Source organism: Mus pahari, chromosome 5 (assembly GCF_900095145.1).
Source record: "Mus pahari chromosome 5, PAHARI_EIJ_v1.1, whole genome shotgun sequence".
Classification (NCBI taxonomy): Eukaryota; Metazoa; Chordata; class Mammalia; order Rodentia; family Muridae; genus Mus; species Mus pahari.
In genome coordinates, this window is record NC_034594.1 from 37,306,828 (window position 1) to 37,330,090 (window position 23,263).

The window sequence follows — 23,263 nt, forward strand, 5'->3', positions numbered from 1 at the left end:
GTGCCATGTGCTGAGAATGGTTTCAGACTTACTAAACGGGAGCTTGTTAAAAAAAAAAAAAAAAAAAAAAGAAGTGGGCAAGCAGGCAACATGAACAAATTCAAATGATGGGTTCCATCCCTCAAAATCAGAGGACAGATGTGTAGCCATGAGCCTCTTTGTTCCCAGAATAACAACTCTGAGACTTAATTATTATTAAATAAATGTCTAGGTCATAAGCTTTGGCTCGTTCCTTGACTAGCTCATAACTTATATAGCATGTTTATTGTGGTCTGTGTCTGCCACATGGTTTACCAAGTAGTTTCATGCTCAGTTTCAGGCATCCCACTTTCTCAGAGCTCAGACCAAATGTCCCACCTCTGTCTAACTCCAAGACTTCCAATCTCTCTCTACCAGAACTCCCATTTTCTATTACCTGCCTTATCTAAGAGACCGTCAGCTTTTTATTGGCAGGTGTATGCAAGACATTCTCTCTACAGGCTGATGACCCAGACTGTTTAGTTCAAATACCAGCCTGCCACTCACTAAATCTTACAGAAGTGTTTTAGCTTTTCTATGGCTCAATTTCCTCAATTATGAAAAAGGAAACTGATGTCTGTAAGGGAAGCAGGTAGGCCGACTCCCTCTGCTCCTCTAGATCCAATCCCCAAGTCTCATTCCCAGCCCTGCAGCAGAACATCTGTTCCAGTCTCCTTTATCTGCAGTGGATCCCACTTAAAACTTCAACTTAAGGAGGTTAACTACAAAACACTGGAAATGATGATCCCTGACCAGCAAAAATCAAAAGAGGGGATGTACACACATACATACATACATACATATACACACACACACACACACACACACACACACACACACGCCATTGCTGCCACCGCCACCTCCAAAAACAATCACTGGATATTAATATCTCTCAACATCAGTGGCTCTAATCCCCCAGAAAAACTACAGACTAACAATAGATGGGAAAACAGGATACATCCTTCTGTTGTATCCAAGAAACACACTTTAACATCAATGATGCATATCACCTTAGGGAACAGGTATAGAAAATGGTATTCTAAGCAAATGAATCTAAGAAGCAATCTGGTATAACCATGTTAATAGCTGACAAAATAGACTTCAAATCAAATATAATCAGAAGAGACAGAGAAGGACACTATGTATTCATCAAAAGAAAACTCCACCAAGAGAATACTGCAATTCTTAACATCTATGCAACAGACACAAGGGTACCCAAGTTCAAAAAAGAAACACTACTCCAGATTAAATCACATGTTAACCTCACACACTGTTAGTGGGAGACTTCAGCACTCCACCATCACCAATAGTCAAGTCATCCAGACAAAAACTAAACAGAGAAATGCTAGAGCTAACTGAAGTTATAAACCAAACGGACCTAATAGACATTTACAGGACATTTCACCCAAATACAAGACCTTCTTCTCAGCACCTAGATTAAATGTTCTCCAAAATGGATCACATACACAGACACAAAGTCTCAACAGATGATATAAGAAAACTGAAATAACACCCTACATCCTTTCTGACCACCATAGAAACTGAACAACTTATCCATTAGAAAAAACATTGCACATTATATTTTATGAAGCCACAATTACCCTGATACCCAAACCACATAAAGACCCAACAGAGAAAGCAAATTATAAACCAATTTCCCTTATGAACATAGATGCAAAAATTCTCAATAAGATATCTATAAACGGAATCCAAGAACCCATCAAAAAGATCATCCACTACAATCAAGTAGGCTTCATCCCAGGGATGGAGGGATGGCTCAACATACATAAGTTGATAAATATAATCCACCACACAAACAAACTGAAATACAAAAAAAAAAAACCTACATGATCATTTCATTAGATGCAGAAAAGGTCTTTGACAAAATCCAATAGGCTTTCATGATAAAAGTCCTGAGAGATTAGGGATGCAAAGGAAATTCTTCAAGTTTACATTAACCCCATAGTCAACATCAACTTAAATGGAGAGGAACTTAAAGAAATGCCACTAAAATCAGGAGCAAGACAAGGTGTCCTCTCTCTCCATACCTACTAAAAACAGTACTTGTAGTCTTAGCTAGAGCAATAAGCTAACTGAAGGAAACCAAGGAGATACAAATTGGAAAGGAATAAATCAAAGTATCTTTCTTTGCAAGTAGTCTATATAAATGGCCCCAAAAAATTCCACTGAGGCATAGGCAAGGGAGAGATGCCCTCTTCCATCCCTCACCCCTTACCACCTATCTCAGGGGGAAGAGCTGGTCCTGGAGTCACGAGAGTGGGAGAGCTATCCCTGTTCCTCGCCAGCCTTGGCACTCAAGAGAGTGAGTCCCACACCTCATCTGAGCAGTGCAGTAGAGCTGACCCTGGTGTCATGGGTGTGAACAAGCTGGCCCCAAGGGCATGAGAGGAGGGCTGGCCCTGCCCCTGACCAGATGTGACCTTGGATGAGCTAGCTGGGGAAGTGCTAGAGAGCGTGCCTTGGTGTTGTGTGCAGGAGAGTTGGCTGGCTGGCCAACTCAAGTTACAACCCAGATCCAGGTCCATGGCTTTGAGTTTGCCCACCCCAACATCTATCTCATCTATGAACTGCTGGAGTGCATGAAAGAGCTGTTTCTGCAGATCCAAACCTATAGGGTCTCCATGGCACAAGAAAACAACAGGATATCTGAAAGAAGATCTGGTAAGGATCCAGTCTTGATAGTGTAGCAGAAACCAGAAGGCTCAAAACAGATTAATGACTCATTGCAATGAGCATTTGCAGTAAGATGTGTGGACAAAAAGAGATACTGTGGAACACACCATGACAAATTACAGCCTCCACGAATAGATTGTTTATTTTGTTTATTTTTTTATTTTTGCTTTTTATTTTATGTTGAGAGGGGACATGGCACGTGCAGATATAAAGGGGCAAGGTAGGATTGGGGTGTATGATGTGAAACTTGCAAAGTACCAGTAAAAAGTTGAAAAAAAAAATCCCACCAGGAAACTGCTCCAGCTGCGAACACTCTCAGCAAAGTAGCTGAATACAATATTAGCTCACACAAATCAGTCACCTTCTTATATACAAATGGCAAATGAACTGAGAATGAAATCAGGGAAACAACACCTTTCATGAAGGCCTCAAATAATATATCTTGGGATACGTTAAGCCAAGCAAGTGAAAGACTTGTATGATAAAAACTTCTAGTCATTGAGGAAGATACCAAAACATAGAAAGGCACCCCTATGCTCATGGATCCTTAGGATTAACAGAGTGAAAATGGCCATCCTACCAAAAGCAATCTACAGATTCAAAGCAATCCCCATCAACATTCCAACAAAATTCTTTACAGATATTGAAAAGACAATTTTCAGCTTCATATGGAAGTGTATACACACACACACACACATACACTAGCTAAAACATGAAGGTCTCACCATCTCCGACTTTAAGTTGTAGTTACAAATGTGCAGAGGACCCAGGTCAGTCCCATGCAAGCTTCCTAGTAGGCAGTTCAGTCTCTGTGCCCAGGTTAGTTGATTCTGTAGGTTTTCTTGTGGTGTCCTTCACCCCTCTGGTTCCTACAATCCTTCCTCCCCTCTTCCACAGGATACCCCAAGCTCTGCCTAATGTTTGGTTATGGATCTCTGCATCTGTTACCATCAGTTGCTAGGTGGAACCTCTCTGATGATGGCTGACCATTCCCTCAATTTCTGCTCCATCATTACCATGCTTACATCTTGTAAGCAGGACAAATTGTAGGTTGAAGGTTTTGTAGCTGGAGTGGTGCTGAAATCCCTCCCTGGTTAGAGGAGATGGCCCGTTTAGGCTCCATATTCCCCATTTCTAGGAATCTTAGCTAGGACTGCCTTCTTGATTCCTGGGAGGTTCCATTGCCCTAGGCTTCTAGCTCATCCCAGACATGCCCCAACCCTATTCCAGTTGTCTCTCTCAGTACTCTTTCCTTCTGTCCTCTCCTGAGATAATCCCCTCCCCAATTTTTTTAAATAAAGAAGCCAGAAGCATACACTAGGGAAAAAAAGAGCATCTTCAACAAATGGTCAAACTGGATGGCCATGCAGAAGATGGGATGTAGAAGAATCCAAGTAGATCCATACTTATCATCTTGCCCAAAACTCAGTGACAAATGGATCAAAGACCTCAACATAAAACCAAACACACTGAACCTGAAAGAAGAAAAAGTGGGGAATAGCCTTGAGCATGATATATTTGCAGAGGACCTGGTGCAGCCCTGTGCAGGACCTGTGCATGCTACCTCAGTCTCTGTGGGTTCAGAGGAGCTTCGGCCACATTGACTTGGAGGGCCTTGTTTTTCTTGGTGTTCTCCATCTGCTCTAGTACACTCTTGAGCATATTGACACAGGAGACAACTTCCTGAACATAACACCATTAGTGTGGGCACTAAAATCAAACACTAATAAATGGGACCTCATGAAACTGAAATGCTTCTGCAAAGCAAAGGACATTGTCATTCAGACAAAATAACCAAGAATGGGAAAAAAAATTTTTTTAGCAACTATACATCTAATAGAGGCCAAAATCCAAAAACATATAAGGAACTTAAAAAAAAAAAAAAAAAACAAGATGTAAGGAAAAAACAAAATAATTCAATTAAAAATGGATTATAGATCTAATCAGAAAATTCTCAATAGAGAAAACTTCAATGACTGACAAATACTAAAGAAATGTTCAAAATCCTTAGCCACCAGGGAAATGCAAATCAAAACTACTTTGAGAGTTCATCTTATACCTGCCAAAATGGCTAAGATCAATAAGACAAGTGACAGCTCCTGTTTGTGAGGTTGTGGAGTAAGGGGAACACTCATCCACTGTTGGTAGGAGTCCAAACTTGTACAGTCATTATGGAAATCAGTATGAGTTCTTCAGGAAGATGGGAATCGATCTACCTTAAGATCCAGATATACCACTCTTGGGCATATACCCAAAGGATACTTCAAACCACCACAGAAACACTTGCTCAACCACATTCACTGCTGCTCTATTCACAACAGCCAGAAATTGGAAACAGCCTAGATGTCTATAAACAAAAGAATGGATAAAGAGAATGTGGTACATTTACACAATAGAGTAGTACTCAGCTGTTTTTAAAAAATGACATCATGGGGCTGGCGAGATGGCTCAGCGGGTAAGAGCACTGACTGCTCTCCTGAAGGTCCTGAGTTCAAATCCCAGCAACCACATGGTGGCTCACAACCATCCGTAATGAGATCTGACGCCCTCTTCTGGTGTGTCTGAAAATGGCTACAGTGTACTTACATATAATAAATAAATAAATCTTAAAAAAAGAAATGGCGTGTATTCACTTATATGAGGACATTAGCTGTTAAGTCAATAATAACCAAGCTACAATCCATTGAACCATAGAGGGCAGGTAGAAAGTAAGGGACCAGAAGGGACAGATCTCATTTGGAAAGGCAAATAGAATAGATAATTATGGATGGATGGGTGGCTGGGACAGGAAGATCAAGTCGGGAAGCAGGGGGAGTTAGGGAAAGCAGGCTGAGGGAGGGGATATGGGGAGAAATAGCTAAGGTTAAGTGACATTTGGTGGGGAATATGAGTCTTTAATATAGTAGAAGCTTCCTAAAATATATGCATATATGAAGGTGATATGGAGGAGACAGAATCCCAACTGGCCATCTCTTGTCACCAAATGAAGCTTGCAGTACTGGAATTGGGTTAAATTTAATTGAATTGTTGGCCAAAGGAAAAAGCAGGTATATTCTTTGCTAAAATATCACAAGGATAGTCTCTATTAACAGACATATATTAATATGCTTCTCCTCTGAAAACCCTTGAGCCAGATTCTCACAGTTTAAATTACTATCAGCACCACTGTCTTCCATGTTCCTACTATGATGGCCCAGAGTCAACATTCCTCCTAACAAAAGCATGATCAGGCCTATCTGAGCAATATCTCACTCCAAGTACTAAGTTCTATCTTAGGGTTTCCATTGCTGTGAAGAGGCACCATCACTACGGTAACTCTTATAAAACATTTCATTGGGCTGGCTTACAGTTTCAGAGGTTTAGTCCATTATCTTTATGGTGAGAAGCACGGCAGCATGCAGGCAGACACAACGCTGGTGAAGGAGCTGAGAGTTCTACATCTTGATCCACAGGCAACAGAAGGAGACTGAGAACCATACTAGACCTACTTATATGAGACCTCAATGTCCACCTCCACCAAAAAGGCCACACATCCAATAGTGGCACTTTCTATGGACCATTCCTATTCACAAGTGACCCTGAGACTATGGGTAGTCTATATGGAAAGCTATGACTTTAAAGTCGTGTGTCTGAGTGTCACGTTGACAAGGATTAAGCGTGAAGGTTAATATTGTCAATGTGAAATGATGTAGACTCGCCTATGAGCCAATCTGTGGCTCTCCCTGTGAGAGAGCTCACAGACTGGAGTCTCAAGCAAGAAGGTAGACAAACGTAGTTAATACAACAGAAGTTATGTTTTATTATGCTGAGGTACACTACATAAGGTTCCCTCTAAATTCCTAACCATGGTCCTAAGCCTATCTCCCCAAGGCTACTCTCCCATGTGCCATATCTTAGATGAAGGTCATGTCCAGTCTCTAATAGAAGTCTCTGATTGGTCAGGATCCTGTAGACTACTCCCCAGCTGCAGGGCAGATCAAGGTGGTGTCTTTCCAGGTAAGCAGAGCAGAGCAGAACATTGGTCTCTGCTTACATACTGTCCGGTGTCATCATGAGGTCTCTGCTTACATACTGTCCGGTGTCATCATGAGGTTCTAGGTGGGGTTGTGTCTGTTTATCCTGAGTGAGTGACATCACTGAGTTTTGGTTATCGGAAGCAGCCTTGGGCGGAGTGGGGATCCTAAGCTTTTTTGACATGTCTAAAGGGCATTTTTTACTATGCTATGACAACTGAGGTAAATGAAGCAGGAAGAATTGTCCTAAACCTGTGTGGCACCATTCATGGGTTGGAGTCCTAGATCAAATCATGAGAAGAAACTGAAATGAGCTGAGTTTACATCTTTGGGCTTCCTAGGTGTGGATGCAATGAGACCACTTGCCTTAAGCCTCTTCCATTATGATTTCTCCACTGTTACGGACTGTAGCCCCAAATTGTGAGGCTCCATTTTTAAGCAGCTTTTGCAGTATTTACCGCAGCAATGGGGAGAACTTCTGAATGCAGGTAGCCTGGTAGCCTGAAATTGCAAGCCTTGCCCCTCTGCCAAGGCACCGTCTCTGTCCTCTCCACAAATGGTTTACACCACACGGTATTCTCTGGCATCTGTGAGCCAAAGGTAGTTTTTAATGGTGCAGTTCCTCCTCCCAGACTTGTACAAATAAGAGCAGGTAGCTAAATGAAATAAGTCCACCGCTTCTACTTTGTTCTATTGGTTTATTGATTCGCAGGCTCCTTTGCTTGGATCCTGCTCAGAGACCATCTTTCTTAGCTGACTTTTTGTTTTAGCAACGCTCGTTTGTTAAAGAGGATTTCTCTAGCTGTAGGAAACTTTCTCTTCTTTCCTCTCCTCCAGCTTCTTTGGGTGTGTGGGTATGTGTCTCAAGACAATCAAAATTTAATTGCCTGGAATCCAGCCTTAGGTGTAGAAAACCAGACAATTAATTAGCAAAGAAATAAAGGAAAACAGGGAGAAGACCAAAACCAGTGTCTATTTCAGGGGACTGTCACAATTAAACTGTGAACTCGGTTCATTAACAATAATTGTGCCTCAGATAAAAACATCATGGACTTCAACACTGTCGTCCCACAAAGCTACCTGTAACCCGATTTTTTTTTACAGATGAGATAGTCACAACAAGGAACAGAGAGCTGAAGACTGAGCTATAACTAACCACATCTCCAGACCCAGCACTTTCACATCCATCTACTGCTCCAGACCTCACTGAGGACAGGTTCAAGTCTGTCATAACTTTCCACTTACAGAGGAGGTCTGATAGGAATGTACATTTTCAAACCTAAAAAAATATAAATAAAAAAATTTCAAAGTTCTTATAGTCTTTCAGTTGCTCTACAAAAATCAAAACCAAAACCAACCAACCAAATAAACAAACAAAAAAACCCCAAACCCCAGCAACTCTATCAAGAAGAGGCACTTGCATGCATTGCCGACCTGTTATGGACATTTGTGACACTCTCACTGCATCTCCTGTTCTTTTAAGTTTTAAAGTTGTAGCTACAAACTTAAAGTCTGTCCCTAAGTGCATCAGTTGCTTGTCTCACCGCTGCAACAAAAGCCCAGGCCAAAGCAACTAAGACAAGAGGCTTACTGGGCTCAGGAGATACAATCAGGATGGCTAGAAACCAGCTCTCTTTAAACTGGGTTTCAGATTATGTTTTAAAAGGAAAAAACTAGGAGGTTTTTTGTCTTTTGTTTGTTTGTTATTTTTCCAGAAGGACCCTATTCTTAGCTTGAGGATTGTTTTTTTGGGGTTTTTTGTTGTTGTTGTTGTTGTTGTTTTGGTTTGGTTTGGTTTTCCGAGACAGGGTTTCTCTGTGTAGCCCTGGTTGTCCTGGAACTCACTCTGTAGACCAGGCTGGCCACAAAGAAAACACATGATATGCACTCACTGACAAGTAGATATTAGCCCAAAAGCTCAGAATACCCAAGATACAATTCACAGACCACATGAAGCTCAAGAAGAAGAAAGACCAAAGTTCTTCAGTGCTTCTTAGAAGGGGGAAACTACTCACAGGAGGAAATACGGAGACAATGTGTGGAACAGAGAGTCAGGGAAAGTCCATCCAGAGACTGCCCCACGTAGGGATGACAAGTTTCTTTTTTTTGGTTTTTCGAGACAGGGTTTCTCTGTATAGCCCTGGCTGTCCTGGAACTCACTCTGTAGGCCAGGCTGCCCTCACACTCAGAAATCTGCCTGCCTCTGCCTCCCAAGTGCTGGGATTAAAGGTGTGTGCCATTACTGCCTGGCTCCTATTTGTTTTTGTTTTTGTTTGTTTTTTCGAGACAGGGTTTCTCTGTGTAGCCCTGGCTGTCCTAGAACTCACTTTGTAGACCAGGCTGGCCTCGAACTCAGAAATCTGCTTGCCTCTGCCTCCCTATTTGTACTTTTAATATGATGGAATAGAGCATTTTTTTAAATATCATTTCTCGAAATTCTACATATATTAACCATTTGTGAAAAGAACCAAACTGACTTGAAAAATAAGACTAACACATTTTAAAATATAGTCGTAATAGTTAAAAATGTCACTCTGTGTACTCTGCTAAAATGGAGTATCATTGCTGCACTTCCAAGTGCAAAATTGAGAAAGGCTTTTAAGTGAAGTGAAAAGAAGCAAGGATCACAATTGGAAGGCAAGAATGCAGAAACTGGATGCAGACAAGTAATCTCACAGTGAACAACACAAAGCCAGGCAAAGGACTAGAGGTGCCTGTCAACCCTTAGGGTGTCGCTTTTATCCCTGGTGGATGAATCGCCCTCTCAATCAGGGCTGGGAGAACCTTTCTAAGCTGGCTGTAGCTGCCCCGCCCACTCGACTCTCTCCAGCGCGTCCCGCCCCTTCCGTCTTTCACTTCTGGGTGGAGGAGCGTCTTTGCGCCGCCTTCTCGGAATCTGATTGGCTGGAGCGTCAACCGCTAACTGCCGCGCAGTTTAAACCTGAATCCTGGTCTCGGCGGATTGTCGCGCTTCCCTGGCAAGTGAGGGCACCCCCAGCTGAAGGGGTCGCCGGTCGGCGCGGACGAGGCCGGCCTGCGCGGCCAGCGAGGCCTGCGGAGCCCGAACCCTTCTCGGCAGCCACTCCCGGAGCCTCAGTCCTCGCCGCCGCGCGTGGGCTTGCAGGGCCGGGACGCGGAGCCCGGGCGCGGAGGGCGCGGAACCGGCTTCGGATCGGGGCGGTAACCTCTGTTCTGACTTTGAGCTCCCAGCTGGGCGAGGGGTCGCCACTAGCTTTCAGGTCAGAACCGGGAGGGAAAGGGATCTAGGTCCTTGTGACCTGGTCTGAACGGCTGCTTGCGTGTAGGTAAGGATGCTGTCTCCAGGGTAGAGCCTCTGCCTCGCTTGTTTAGAAGAGAACTAATAGCTTAGCCGGGATCTGGGAATTGGGAGCTGACACTGAGGAATGGAGATGTGGTATATGCTAGGGCGTGTCATCCCTATGGGGGAGAGGAAAGCAGAGTGTATCATCAGGATCTTTGTGGGGTCAAAGAATGAGAAGAGGTCACAGTAGAAGGTCTGCCACAGAGCTGTGGATGAGACCGGGGGATTGGACTGGAGGGAAAGTTGAAGATCTGCAGTTAGCCTCCTTGCTTCTCTGCTCAGATTGTGAGGTGAACACCTGCAATTAGCCTACCCGCTTCCCTGCGGTTTTATGTATTTTTTTTGGGGGGGGGGGCTTTAGAACAGTTGGACTTTAATGTTGAAACGTTCCTAGTGAACTTCCTTCCTGTTGCAGAAATTCGCTCCCCATCCCCAAGCCATCTTCTCGGTCATTTGCTTGACAGCTGTCCACATCTGCTCAATGCTTTCAAACATGACCATTTCAACATTGGGCAGATTTTTTTTTCTACTATGTTCTTTCATGTGTTCATACATATTTCTATTAGAAATGTTTATCCAAGTAGCTGCTATGTGCCAGGCACTAAGAGTTCAGCAGAAAACACATTTAATAGAAAGATGTTTGGCAGCATTACCCTACTCTCTGCTCTTCTCCGCAAAGATGTTTGTGATAGCAATAGGGATGGCTAGATAAATGAGAATCTCATCATTGGATCCTCACATTAAATCTACAGACTGTGTATAGATTGAGAATTGCAGGTACCTGACTAGGTCACTTTGTAGCCTACTATAGGACCCATTACAGGATGTGAAGAGTTTGAGGGCCGTTAGGGTGAGGAAGATAAAGATAATGTGGAATCTAGGGATTTTTGTGATGGACATAAAAAGAATACTGAGATTGTTCTGTGGACTCAAAGCAAGGAGCAGAGCGGCTTGTGGGAGGAATATAGGTTTGGGGAGTTGACTCCATTCAAGCACTTAGCCCAGTATCATCACCTGCACCTCAGTGAACCTTTTTCTGATCTGTTTTCTCTGCCTAGTTAGTTAGCATTAGCACTTCTTTAATATCTTGTGTGTTAAAGTCATTGTTCTTGTCATACTGTCTAATTATTTATCTCCGTTTCTATTACATGGTCAACCAGTGTAGACCATAAATCTAGACTTAAGTAAGCTTGTAATTTATTATCTTTCCAGCCCTCTTCTGCTCCTTGAATGAGTCATTTCTTTTCTGCTTCCATGAAGACCCACTTGCCTGTCTAAGGTTATACTTTTGCATAGTAACAACAGTGTCTGTCTCACACTGAACTTTTCTTTCCATGACAGCAGGGACCCTATCCTGTCATCTGCTTGTAGCCCATTGTGTCCACTAGGCATGTAGATATAATATAGGTTTGAATAGAAAAAACAAAAGTATTTACCTTTTTGGGATTCACTAATTCTCCTGATTATATAAATTCATATTTTAAGATTTTTATGCAAAGGGCTTTGCAAATACATTATGTAGACACAGTGTATTTTAAGTTATGGTGGCTGAGCTTTAGAACGGATCATTACCAGTTTTTTCTCTTATTAATCAGTACTATAGTCTCCCACGTCCACCCCATCTTTTCTTTTCCTTTCACTTTAGAAATGGAGTACCCAGGGATAGAAGTTGACTCTGTTACCTCTGGAATTAAGAGACGAGTGAAGGGCAGAATTGCAAAGACAAATTTGAATGTTTCTCTTGCTTCAAAGATCAAAGCAAAAATATTAAGTAAGTACCTACCTTATTTTAGCAAATGTAGAAAACTATTAAAATGACTATTTTGTTAGCTGGTACTTTTTCTGTTTCATCTTTCCTGTCTGTGGCTCTTAGCTATTCTGCTGAATGGCTTTACAATCTGCCCTTGGTGATACCTGAATTGTAAGCAGTGTGGCTGGCCTGCCCCCTCTTCACATGCAAAGACAATGCCAATATGGCTTCTTAAGAAAAGAGCTACATAGGGCTGGTGAGATGGCTCAGTGGGTAAGAGCACCTGACTGCTCTTCTTCCAGAGTTCAAATCCCAGCAACCACATGGTGGCTCACAACCATCCATAACAAGATCTGATGCCCTCTTCTGGAGTGTCTGAAGACAGCTACAGTGTACTTACATATAATAAATAAATAAATCTTTTAAAAAAAAAAAAAAAAAAAAAAGAGCTACATAGAGTAAGCGAGTAAGAGTTCTGCATTCTGTGGCAGTCAGGTGATAAGTCACACAGAAAGATCAGGTGTGGTAGTACATGATTTTATATAGGCCAGAGTTCACCAAGAAAGCACTATGCACTTTGGAAATGAGATTTTATGAATCCTGGCAATAAGGTGTTAGTTAGGAAGGCAAGCAGACGACAAAAACAAAACAAAAAGGGCTTCTGTTGTGAGTGGCACACACAGGGCAACTTGATTGCTCTGTGTGCGGAATCAATATCAAGAGATTTCAGAATCATAATTTTTTGGTATTTGGGCAGCTGGTGATTGTTGGTCCTGGCACCTGTGCACTTGTTTTTTTGTTTTTTGTTTTCTTTTTTCAAGACAGGGTTTCTCTGTATAGCCCTGGCTGTCCTGGAACTCACTTTGTAGACCAGGCTGGCCTCGAACTCAGAAATCCGCCAGCCTCTGCCTCCCGAGTGCTGGGATTAAAGGTGTGCACCACCACGTCCGGCTCCTGTGCACTTGTTAAAATAAAGATTTTATGTGGAAAGTCGTAAAATAAATAAATTAATTAATTGATTAAAAACAAAACAAAACAAAAAACCATGAAGTTGAGAAACTTCCCAGAATAAACTTTTATTGCTCCCAAAAATTATCTCAATGGTTTATGCCCATGTTGGCTACACTGGGAAATGTACTGTCTGCCTGCTGATGTTACACCCATGACTTACAACAGAACCAAAATGTCTAAGTATCTTTAAATCAGGACGTTGCTCCTACCTGGATCTGTAGGTAAATCTAAATTAGCCAGCTTTCTACAATGGTTATTTCCTGCTTCATTTGTCAGGACCATTTGGAAAACAGCAGGTTACTTTTGGATGTCCTAACTGGTTGTGGTCTGTTTCTATTGGGTATGCCAAGGAGAGCCAAGAAACTAGTCTGTACCAAAGACGAAGTCCTGTTATGGACTTCCTTTCCTTCCCTTCCCTTCCTTTCCTTTTCTTTCCTTCCCTTCCCTTCCTTTCCTTTCCTTCCCTTCCTTTCCTTTCCTTTCCCTTTCTTTCTTTCTTTCTTTCTTTCTTTCTTTCTTTCTTTCTTTCTTTCTTTTTTTTTTTGCATTTTTTAATAATTACTTTTATTTATTTTTTTACAGTCCAGCCGTTGCCCTACTCTTCTTTCTTTTTTTAGATGCCCAAAATGTTTCTCTGAACATCTAAAAAGGTTATATTTAACAAAACTTACTTTAATATATGTTAGCACATGCCTATAATTTCAGCACTCAGGAGACCAAGACAGTGTGTGTGTGTGTGTGTGTGTGTGTGTGTGTTTTACTGTGGAGTAAGTATGTTATTGGCATGTAGTAGAATCTAAATTCAAATTATGAAAATATAATTATGATTTTATCATTCTAAAGGAACATAGGACTTTTAAGGTGAGTTTAATCATTAACTCCTCACTGAATGTCTTTGCTACCGTTTCAGTAACAATTTAAGTCATAGTAACATAGATTGCAGTCAGTTACTACAAAAGGTCTAATCATTTGGGTAGAGGTGAAGCTCTCACAGGTCCTAGACAATTAGTCCCTTCATTTGAAGTTTAAGAAATGGCATGTGGTGGTGCACACCTTTAATCCCAGCACTTGGGAGGCAGAGGCAGACGGATTTCTGAGTTTGAGGCCAGCCTGGTCTACAGAGTGAGTACCAGGACAGCCAGGGCTACCCAGAGAAACCCTGTCTCGAGGAAAAAAAAAAAAGGCATGTGGGAGCATAGCAATTTTATTGAGTTGTGGAGCAAACATTTCAGATTGGCTGCCCTAGCTCCTGTGGGTCTCCAGCGAGAGCTGTGGGGTCATCTTCCGGCCTGGCCTCTAGTCAAGGTGGGGAGGGCAGCAGCAGCACAGCTCACCTGAGGCTGCTCTCTTCAGGGCTCCAGGCTCTAGTTCCCAGCTGCCTGCTTCTCTTCTCAGCTTCTGTCTTCTCTCTAGCTTGTCTTTCTTCAGCTTCAAAACCTGGGCACATGTATTTTCTCTAAAGCTGTATTTGTATTGCCATTCATTTCCAACTGTGATTTCATATCTATAAAGTAAACTGCATTTTTCTGAAATAATTTTACTAAGGAATGTGAGATTTTATTAAAGAATTATAAGGTATAAGTTGAGTGTTAACTTTTAAAAAATATTTTTTGCAGACAATTCTTCTATTTTCAAGATCTCTCTAAAGCACAACAACAGAGCATTAGCTCGGGCCCTTAGTAAAGAGAAAGAGAATTCTCGAAGAATTACTACCGAAAAGATGCAATTACAGAAAGAAGTAGAGAAACTGAATTTTGAGAATACCTTTCTTCGCTTAAAGTTAAATAACTTGGTATGGAAATTGTATTGTTTTGGACCCTCCATTAAAATAGAATCTTTTAGCTATATTACTATAGAAACTCTAAACATGGTTTTTAAATTTCATTTGTTGTAGAGAATGACTGAACGTCAGTATGCTGTGTAAGACTATACTAAAAGATAGACACCTCTTGGTGATAGAATAGACATCTTAAATCCTGCTCTAAATGCATGCTGGGTGTACTATAAACCAGTGTAACAGAATGATCAACATTTGGTTGCTCATCATAAGCAAAAACTTGGGCCATTCATACATTTTTAAATGGTGAGTGTAATTCCTCAGAATAATTGAAAGAGTCCATACAATATTTCTGTTCTCCTTTAATCCTGCATTTCTTTGGCTACAAGCCAAATAGAATTGAGGAGGTTGTCCTTTCTTTGTAGTTTTGGGTATAAAATGAGTCAAAATTGGTTTAAAATGGAAAAAATGACCTGTAATACTTTGATGATTTAATTCATATTACTGACCAACTATGTTTGTTTTCCATGTGATATACGGTTATGTGAAAACAGAAATATCAGAAAATTGATAACTAGTGTCAAATGGTGAGTGTATCTGTGTGTTCATGGCTGTTTTGACTAAACATTAATGTAGCTTTTGAGCTTAATGTGATCTCAGTTGAAAATAGTCACCAGCCATGATTTCATGTCTGTAATCCCAGGAGTTCAGAAGCTGAGGCAAGAGACTTGCCACCAGTGCACAGCCAGTCTCCACTGTGGAGTTACTCCTAGGCCGCCTTGGGTTACAGTGTGAGAACTCACCTCAAAAAATGAGAATAGAATCAAAAAAATGCTTAATTTGAGTCTTCTTACACTGCTGCTATCTGTAAATGTATCATCATAACCAATCTCAAACCTTAGTGACAGGAAGTCTTTCTTTTACATGCACAGAATAAGAAGCTCATAGAGATAGAATCGCATGTGAGCAATGATTTGTTAACTGCAGTTGAAATGAGCAGTCTTTCTGAGGTGAGTGAATTCACGGGAGTGGGGCCATTTTTTTAGCATTACTAAAGAGAGTTGAGATTAAATAGCATCAAGGTAAGACATTCAAATGTGCGAAGACATACCAGTAATCATGTAGAATGTATCACATTACAGTCGGTTATTGAAATTATTTCATTAAAATCTAATTTTGATTTAAAATAATAGATTAAACTGCTCTTTGGAACATGACCCACCCAAGAGATTTAGAAACAAAGTCTTAGTATAATGGAACATTTCAAATTAGAAAAGAATTTATTTTAAAATAAAAAGAATTGAAAAATTATTGGGGTGAAATATAGGCAGATCCTATTGTATACCAGTCTGTAAGATGAATTCTAGACCATTTAAAATATTGACACAAAATAAACCACAGACATACCTAAGAGTCAGTACCATCCATACATGAGTCAGGGGAAAGTTGCCGTACCTCTGAGCAAGCCTGACCTAAGGAAGACCTTGCCTTTCCTGTGGGCTGAGGTCTTGTCCTTTATGTCAGTAATACACTTTCTAAGGCTTGGTCCACTCCCCATACCCTTACCCATTGAGCCCTTTCCTATTGCTAGCTGCATGGCTTGTCTTTTGCTGTTATCTTGATGTTAGTGTAGAGTACTTTTATCTCCTATATCATATTTTTTCTTTTGTGGATTATTTTGCACCAGTATGCAAAAAGCTTATTATAATTCATCTCGAAAGCACCCCCAAAAGCACATTCTCCTCAGGCACTGTCTCATGTCTACTTTTTCAGGGACTTATTCCCACATTCTCCTTTCTTCTGATTCACACCTCTAGACTTCTGCATCACTCTGGTATTTCCGTAAGTCACCAGTGGCTTGACAAGATCCCAGGGGCAGCGGTTGGTCCTTAGGCTGATCTTAGAACTCTCAGGACACTGTGCTCTCTGAGATCTCTTCCCCACCTTTCTGCCTGTTCTTTCAGCCTGGTTTCTTGGTTTCCTTCCCTAACTGCTAAGTTTTAGAGTACCCAAGACTTAGTTATTAGATTTCTCTTTTCTGTCTATACTCATTCTTGTTAGGTAATTTTACCAGTCTTTGTTTTGATTACTAACCTGTACTGATAACTTCCAAATGTGTGTTTCCATGCTACGTAACACATATGCAGTAGACATGAACAAATTATGTATACCTATAATGATCTTGTATGTGTATAATATATATATATATATATATATATATATTATAATATATTATATATAATATATATTATATATTAATGTGTATCTTAGTATTTCTATTTATAGAAAGTTTTGAAGGGTTACTTAACAAAAATATCAGGAGTGATTATCACTGGAAAGTATGATGAAGGATGAGCTCTTTTAATCTTATCTTTGTACTATAATTATTTATTAAAGCCCAAAGTAAAGGCTGGGTAGTTCAGTGGTAGACTAGTTAGCTGGCATGAACAGGGTCCTGAGTTACTCCAGCAATACACATATACAGTACAAGAATTTTGTTCTGGTTCTGTTGGCATCCTAGCGTAATTTGCTATTTTAATGGCTCGTTATTAAAATACAATAGATTATTACTTACCATTTTCTTTGTTTTACTCAAAAATAGTTCCATCAAGGTTCTTTTCTCCTGTCAGCTAACAAGAAACAAAGAATCAGTAAACAGTGCAAGCCTGCACATCTTCCATATGCAAGGTAACTGTTTAAAGCTTGGTTAAGAAGTGGCTTATGTGCTTATGTGTTTGTGCCTTAGAAGATGGGAGATTGGGCTTTGAGTGGTTTTATTTACTCACATTCTAAAAACAGAGATAATGACTTATAAATAAATAATGTGTAATGTTGCTTTGTTGAATTAAACATTTCATAGACTTCTGTTGTATATTTGAGTTTAGTATACCTTTAGTTACCTGGGCTACATTGACACTGGCTCGGAGCAGACTTCATAAAATAGTCAGTGTTCTCTGTCCGCCTATATCTGTGCTACTGAGGTGAAAATGGGAATCGTGTGTGCTGTCTTGTTAAGGCTGGCTCTTCAGGACTCTGAGGACACTGTCCTCAAATGCAGATAAACTAAGTAGGTTGTAATAATTGCTTCTTTTAATTACATTTCTTCTGGCCTTTTTTCTTGCTGAGCAAATCTGAGATTAACTCTTTCCACCTTTAACATCATGTATACTTTCTGTCCTAATCTGTGAGATTAACTCTCATTTTGGCTATTCTCTTGTCTAAAGTCTCTTTCCTTTTTTAATTGACTTGGTAACAGGTCATCAAAGCATACCCAGTTTCAAAATTGATGTATTAAACAGTAGACCCTGAGGCTGAGTGATGTGAAATGACTTAAGCAGTGACTGGAATCTTTCCATCTACTTAATGTTTAATGTGTTTGTCTTAACTGTATTCAGTCTCTGTATATTACATAATGTATATGTAGGCATGAGTTGCTTAAGTATAAAGATCTTTTATTTATACAGGTATATGCATGTGTACTATTCCAATGCATAGCAGAAAATTAGAAAGTTACTTAAAGAAGCATCAGTAGTGATTATCTATTGGATAGTTTAGTTAAGGGGGAAACCTTGCGTTTTAGTAAAAACATTCTCTGGGTGTGGTGGCGCACACCTTTAATCCCAGCACTCGGGAGGCAGAGGCAGGATGATTTCTGAGTTTGAGGCCAGCCTGGTCTACAAAGTGAGTTCCAGGACAGCCAGGGCTACACAGGAGAAACCCTGTCTCGAAAAACCAAAAAAAAAAAAAAAAAAATTCAATAAGTAGAGGCATTCATATATGAAGTACTGTCTTTACCACAGGAGGGGAAGAACCCTCGGGTCATGCCACTTATGTCATTTTCTATTTATTCCAGTTTGTTCTATTTTATTTATCTACAATCTGTATTGCTACCATTTTGTACCAGTACATTTTATTAGTGTATTTTTAAAAGTAGTAAGTTGGGCTGGAGAGATGGCTCAGCGGTTAAGAGCACTGACTACTCTTCTGAAGGTCCTGAGTTCAAATCCCAGCAACCACATGGTGGCTCACAACCATCCGTAACAAGATCTGGCGCCCTCTTCTGGAGTGTCTGAAGACAGCTACAGTGTACTTACATATAATAAATAAATCTTTAAAAAAATAAAAAAATAAAATAAAATAAAAGTAGTAAGTTGTATTATCTTACACCTTTATGTTTTCAAGGACACGTTGGCTGTCATGCATTTATTGTTTAAAATGTCTACTTATAGCCAGGTGTGATGGTGGTGCAAGCCTGTAATTCCAGTGCTTGGGAGGCTAATGCAGTAAAATCTCTACAAGTTTGAGGCCAGCCTGGGCCACGTTGGGCTACACAGTTAGACCCTGTCTCAATAAACAAACCAGAAAACCACAATCAAGTATATTTGCCATACAAAAAAATTCATTGTGTCCTTTAATGAGATTTTGTTTGAAATATTTCATACATATTAAAGACAGATGTTCACATGTAGACAGCATTATATGACCTTATCCAGAAGACCCTAAAGGAAAAAAACGAAAAAGTTACGAATGATCTCAGATGTATCCCTGTAACTTCCTCTCTGATCATCACCCAGTGCCTTCCCACCCAAGGATTCTGATCTTAAAACATCATACATCAATTTTGTGTGATTCCTCTAATGATCAAAAAATACTTTTAAAAGTCTGACTTTTGCTCAGCATTGTTTGTAGGAGTTACCTATATTGTAGCTGTAAATCATCTTCATTTCTGTGTAGTATTCCACTGCATCTCCATTCTGCTGTTCTGCTGCATTTGCAGCTTTGATCTGTTAAAGATAAGGCTGCCACATACAGATATATAGCTATCTCCTGCTTAGTGAATGAATCCACATTCTATTTGGTATAGACTACCAAACTGTTAATGGAATATGGTCCTAGCAGCAGTGTGTTAGCATTCCTGTCCTATATCCTCAGTGTGCAGTGGTGTTAAATTCAAGTTTTTGTTTTTTTTTAAATTCAAGTTTTTATCTTTACTTCCGTGATGACAAATGAAGTTAAATACTTGTTCATATGTATTCTTTTGAGTAGTATTAATTTTTACTTGGTGTATAACAAGTGTTTTCTCTTTGGCTCGAGTCTTTTCTTTTTTGTCTCCTTGGGATATTTACATGAGCAGTTCTTTATAAAGCCTAGTCAGTGTGTGTGTATGTGTGTTCCCTCCCAGTGTTCTGATTAATACTTTCTGTGACCCTTTATTGATCTTTACTGTTTACAGGTCATTATTCTATTACCAAAAGTGTATTATCTTCTGTTGGGGTCCAGGGATTGTCACACAGACCGTACGAGCACTGATGTCAATTAAGCAAGAATAGTTTATTAAACACACATCCCAAGACTTACTGATCAGGACCATAAAAAAGGACTTGGGGGCCTAATTGTGGTACCAGTCTGTCTGGGCAAGCTTTGATAGGAAAAACCAAATTCTGATTGAGAAGGGTAGAGGCAGTACTACATTTTGGTTAACTTGACAAAGCATTATCAGCTGATGTTCAAGCTGATTGATCCTAAGTGATGTAAGTGGATGGATGGGTCAGAGCATTGCGCTAACAGCATAAGTAATGCAACCATAGTGTTATGGACTTTTTAGGAGAAATTTTCAGTGTCAGCTATGGATAATTACTCCTGGAAAGTAAAGTCTGAGAACCTGAACTTAATTTCACCTTATGAGCAAAATGGAGACTGAATACAAAATGGTTGCAGTTATGTTAAAAGACGCAGGCTTCAACACTTCCCTTTTACGTTGTTATTTTAAAAATTAAGAGCACTGGCTACCCTTTCAGAGGTCCTGAGTTCAATTTCCCAGCAACCACATGGTAGCTCACAACCATCTACAGTGAAATCTAGGGCCCTCTTCTGGCATGCAGTTATACATGCAAATACTCATACATTAAATAGAAAAACTCTTTAAAAATATTATTTATTGTTATTATTACTATTATTATTATATGCATGATGGGAATGGAAAGGCACTTGCATATGCTAGCTATAGCATATGTGTGATGGCCAGAGGATAACTGCATGAAGTTAGTTCTCTCCTTTGATCTTTATATGGGTCCTTAGGGATTGAAGTTAGGTCTTCAGCCTTGTATAGTAGGTGCTTTACCTACTTATCCATCACATCAGCTTCCCTATCCCATTTAGATCTTCAGCCTACTTAGATTTTGGGGTATGATGTGAGGGAAGGGTGTCTTAGGGTTTTACTGCTGTGAACAGACACCATGACCAAGGCAACTCTTATAAGGATAACATTTAATTGAGGCTGGTTTACCATTATCATCAAGGTGGGAGCATGGCAGCATCCAGGCAGGCATGGTGCAGAAGGATCTGAGAGTTCTAAGTCTCATTCTGAAGACTGCTAGAAGACTGGCTACTAAGGCAGTTAGGGCACGGGTCTTAAAGGTCACACACACAGTGACACACTTACTCCAATAAGGCCACACTTTCTAATAGTGCCATTTATTCTGGTCCAGGCTTATAGAAACTATTACAAAAGGTCAGAGTTGTTATTGTTGTTTTGTTTATTAGTGTGGAAATTTCATTGGTTTTGCACTGTTTATTAAAAACGCTGTACTTCTCTTACCTAATGACTATTTCATCTATGTCCTAATGAACTGACTGGATGGATATGTGAGTCTGCTTCTGAACTCATTGTCTTATATGTGGGTATTGTCACTACCTTGCTGCCTAAATGATTAGTTATTAGTCTTGTTGTTTCCGCTTGTGTCTCTTACTTTATTCATTCTTTTCATTTATCAATATTAGTATAACTATTTTGATCCTTTGCATTTCATAAGTAGGTTAGCAATTTGCAACACCCACACCCAACACACACACACACACACACACACAAAGGGATAGTTGGAAAATTTAGTAGACATTGCAGGATAATTTGAGCACACTATGAACCCCGAGATTATGTTATTTACTGGAAAAACCTGTTTTTAGTTGATGTGTGGCTCAGCCCTAACACACATATTCAAGAACTTTCTGTTTATTCTAAACAGGATTATATAAAGTCAACCATAGGTCAAGTGGTGGAGCAAGCAACCAGTTGACAAGGTGTGAACATAGGAAAACACCATAGAGAGTAAGAGGAAGTCAGGAGGATAGATAGAGAGACAGGAAGTAGAAGGGAGGGACATTCAGTTTGAAGGGTTTTTTTGAGATAGAGTGGAACATTAGCTAAGGAAGAAGGTCAGGTGTGAACTCTCTCTGCCTCTCTGAGCTGTCAGGCTTTCACCTCATTATCTGGTTCCCAAGTCTTTATTGGTAAAATCGAACATCTGAAATTCTGTTAATAAACAATAATTCTGTTAATAACAAATATGTTCAGTTTTAGGAAAATAGAAATTTTATATAATAGTTTCATCTATAAGCACACTGTATCACTTGGTTTACTTAGCTATTATATGTTGTCTAGGGGGTTCTTTATACAATTATTCCATATGCTGGGTTCTTTCCTACTTGCTTGATATTTTAGTGTTGTGCTGAATGAATTCCTTTGTTTTGATTGTTTAAGCCAAGATTTCATATAACTGAAGCTGCTCTACTGCTAGAATGCTGGGATTACAGGCATGCTTCAGGACACTGGATGCAGTTGTTTCTTTTTTTCTTTTTCTTTTCTTTTATTTTCTTTTTTTTTTAATTAGATATTTTCTTTATTTACATTTCAAAGGTTATTATCTTTCCTAGTTTCCCTTCCAAAAAACCCCTTTCTCCTCCCCCTCCCCCTGCTCACCAGCCCACCCACTCCCACTTCCTGGCCCTGGCATTCCACTACACAGGGGCATAGAGCCTTCATAGGACCAAAGTCCTCTCCTCCCATTGATGACCAACAAGGCCATCCTCTGCTACATATGCAGCTGGAGCCATGGGTCCCTCAATGTGTACTCTTTAGTTGGTGGTTTAGTCCCAGGGAGCTCTGGGGGTACTGATTGGCTCATATTGTTTTTCTTCTTATGGGGCTGCAAACCCTTTCAGCTCCTTGGATCCTTTCTCTAGATCCTCCATTGGGAACTCTGCTCAGTCCAATGGATGGCTGAGAGCATCCACCTCTATTTGTCAGGCACTGGCAGAGTCCCTCAGGAGACAGCTATATCAGGCTCCTGTGAGCAAGTACTTCTTGGGATCCGCAATAATGTGTGGGTTTGATGACTGTATATGGGATGGATCCCCAGGTAGGGCAGTCTCTGGATGGCTTTTCCTTCAGTCTCTGTTCCACACTTTGTCTCTGTAACTCCTCCCATGGATATTTTGTTCCCCCTTCTAAGGACTGAAGTATCCACACTTTGGTCTTCCTTGTTCTTGAGCTTCATGTGGTCTGTGAATTGTGTCTTGGGTATTCTGAGCTTCTGGACTAATATTCATTTATCAGTGAGTGCATAGCATGTGTGTTCTTTTGTGATTGGGTTATCTCACTCAGGGTGATATTTTTCTAGCTCCATATATTTGCCTAAGAATTTCATAAATTCATTGTTTTTAAATAGCTGAGTAGTACTCCACTGTGTAAATCTACCACATTCTCTATCCATTCCTCTGTTGAGGGACATCTGGGTTGTTTCCAGCTTCTGGCTATTATAAATAAGGCTGCTATGAACATAGTGGAACATGTGTCCTTATTACATGTTAGAGCATCTTCTGGGTATATGCCCAGGAGTGTT

General features: G+C 40.3%; 1 protein-coding gene and 1 non-coding gene across 2 annotated transcripts in view; both read left to right on the plus strand.

The window, feature by feature from the left end:
• Positions 1–9,639: 9,639 nt before the first annotated feature.
• Positions 9,640–23,263, plus strand: part of Sgo2 (shugoshin 2) — a 30,142-nt gene continuing 16,518 nt past the window's right edge. The window contains exons 1-5 of the mRNA XM_021198373.2: positions 9,640–9,964; positions 11,693–11,818; positions 14,425–14,600; positions 15,518–15,595; positions 17,188–17,273. Coding sequence (XP_021054032.1) covers positions 11,695–11,818; positions 14,425–14,600; positions 15,518–15,595; positions 17,188–17,273 — 464 coding nt within the window. The 5' untranslated portion in view covers positions 9,640–9,964; positions 11,693–11,694. The remainder of the gene's footprint in view (positions 9,965–11,692; positions 11,819–14,424; positions 14,601–15,517; positions 15,596–17,187; positions 17,274–23,263) is intronic.
• LOC115064122 lies at positions 12,448–12,581 on the plus strand. Its single transcript, XR_003843980.1, has one exon. It is a non-coding gene; the product is annotated as a U11 spliceosomal RNA (small nuclear RNA).